Source organism: Acanthamoeba castellanii (genome assembly GCF_000313135.1).
Source record: "Acanthamoeba castellanii str. Neff unplaced genomic scaffold scf7180000084625, whole genome shotgun sequence".
Lineage (NCBI taxonomy): Eukaryota > Discosea > Longamoebia > Acanthamoebidae > Acanthamoeba > Acanthamoeba castellanii.
Window position 1 is genome coordinate 11,920 of NW_004457404.1, and position 2,224 is coordinate 14,143.

Consider the following 2,224-nt stretch of genomic DNA (forward strand, 5'->3'; position numbering starts at 1 on the left):
AGACGGGGTTCGACATGATGGTCTCGCGCCGCATGTCGGCGTTGATGTCGGTGAGCCGCGACACCTGCCGGGTGTTCATCCGGAGCGACCACAGATCGGCCGGCGACATCAGCGAATCCTGGGAGAAGAGCAGCAGGTCGGGGCTGGCCCACTGCGGGTTCGCGTTGTGCTTGGCGCCCACCAGCTCTTCGACCTTGCCCGATGGCACACTGTAGAATGCGTGGAATGTGAATGGCATGTGGTCAGCCAACAGTTGTCGTGTCGTGTGACCGAAGAGGTACCTGATGGTCCACAGCTTGTGGTTGGCGTTGTCGGAGGCGTCGGCGACCAGGAACTGGCTGTCGAGCGACCACAGCACGCCATCCACCGATCGATCCCACTAAATAGAAATAATAATAATAAATACTTAAACAATAATAATAAAATAAAGTGAGGGCGAGCAGGTACGTGGGCGGTGAGGGGAGCGGTGGTCTTCTGGAGGCGATTGTAGAGGTTGACGTGCAGACGGTCGGCCTCAAACCCGGGACGGTCCATCGCCCTGTAGACCGAAAACAGCATTAATCAATTGAGTGCCTGGATGTCGACGATGATGAAGAAGAAAACAATAATGGTGATGATGACGATGCTGGGTCGGGCGCGTACTGGTAGGCCAGGTACTTGCCGTCGGGCGAGTAGGTCGGGTTCTGGGTGCGGGCCTTGGTGACATTGTCCACAATGTTGCTGGAATGTTGATTGGGTGATAGATGTTGATTGGTGATTGGTCACACTAGTTTTATCAAAGTGTTTTGAACAGCAGTGGGGGTCTGCGCACGTACCGGAGGCTACCGGTCTCGGGACCGTGCTGGCCGATGGCCACGGTGAAGATGCGCCAGCCGGTGCTCCACGCCGTCTCGTGGTTGATCATCTCCGCAGTGAAGGCGATCTCCTTGCCGTCGGGCGACCACGCTGATGAGAGAACGAATGCGTCAGAGTCAGCGAAGCGGTGGACCCAGGCAGCAGTCAAAATGAGGGGGGCAAGAGTCCTGCGCAGCAGTCGTTACCGTATTGCTCGGCCCCGCCGAAGGGAGGCACGGGAGCGGCCGCCTTGAGGCCGTACGAGATAGGAAGCGCCGGGTACAGGGCCTTGAATCCTGAACCTGCCGCACCGTTCGTTCAGCTCATTCCCAATAAACAATTAAACAATCAAACAAATAAACAAATAAACAAATAAATAGCAAAGATAAAGGTGCGAACACGACACGAGTCGGCCGTACCGTCGACGGTCTTGGCGAGGCGCAGGACAAAGAGGCTGTTGTGCTTTCCCTCGGTCACGTAGGCGTCCCAGTGCCTCACGTAGAGGCTCGTGTACACGAATCCGGTGTTGGGACCTGGTCCACCCCCGAAAAGACAGCCGGTGTGCGACACAAGCCATGAACGTGTGTCAACTCAACCGTGCTGCAGTGCTCGAGCGAGGTCTCACCATTGAAAAAGCGACAGATAGAGGGAAAGAGAGGGGAGCGAACCGCGGGCTTCGACTTCCTTGTTCTTGTCGGCGGTGCACTGGAACATCTGCTCGGCGGGACAGTCCAGGTACACGCTCGCAGAGAACGACAGGTACTCACCTGCCGCGCACGCAGAACGCAAACATTGAGACGACTGGCCACATTGCACACATGCCACACACACGGCGCACCACAACCACCATCCTCATCAACACGAGTGAGTGAGTGAGTGAGTGGCTGACCTGTGGGTGACCAGCGCAGGCTCTCCACGTCCAGCGGCAGGTCGGTCAGCTGATACACGGCATCCTCGCCGCCAGTGGCCTTCACGCCCCACACCTAAGCACCGTACAAGTACGTGAGTCGCGATCGTCTCCTTGAGAAGAAAAGAAGAAGAAAAAAGCGAGAGAATGGTCCGCGCAGGGTTGGGCACTCACCTGAGAGGAGCCGGAGCGGGAGGAGAGGAAGACGAGGTGGGCGCTGTCGGGGCTCCAGCACGGGCTGTTGTCGCTGACGCCCTCCTTCGTGGTCACGCGCCGCACATGGCCCTGCGCAATGTCAAGCATGTGCAGGCTCGTCGTCGTGCTCGTGCCATTCTTTTACATAGGCGTGTGGGCACGAGGAAGCAGATATCAGGCAAAAGCTCCGACGTGTGTCGTGTCGTGTGCGGTGTGCGTGTGCGGCTCCAACGTACCCACTTGCGAACGGTGAAGGCGGCGAGCTGTCCGTTGGGCGAGACGGAGAGG

General features: G+C 58.0%; 1 protein-coding gene across 1 annotated transcript; it reads right to left on the reverse strand.

Annotated features, from left to right (window-relative positions):
- Nucleotides 1-34: 34 nt before the first annotated feature.
- ACA1_082860 (peptidase S9, prolyl oligopeptidase active site region, putative) lies at nucleotides 35-2,044 on the reverse strand (the record flags this gene model as incomplete). Its single annotated transcript, XM_004337938.1, has 10 exons — nucleotides 35-209; nucleotides 282-379; nucleotides 448-538; nucleotides 643-720; nucleotides 816-945; nucleotides 1,041-1,130; nucleotides 1,254-1,367; nucleotides 1,503-1,601; nucleotides 1,724-1,817; nucleotides 1,916-2,044. Coding segments are annotated over 10 exons (1,098 nt in total), but the record flags the coding sequence as incomplete, so codon positions are not given.
- Between the last annotated feature and the right edge of the window lie 180 nt (nucleotides 2,045-2,224).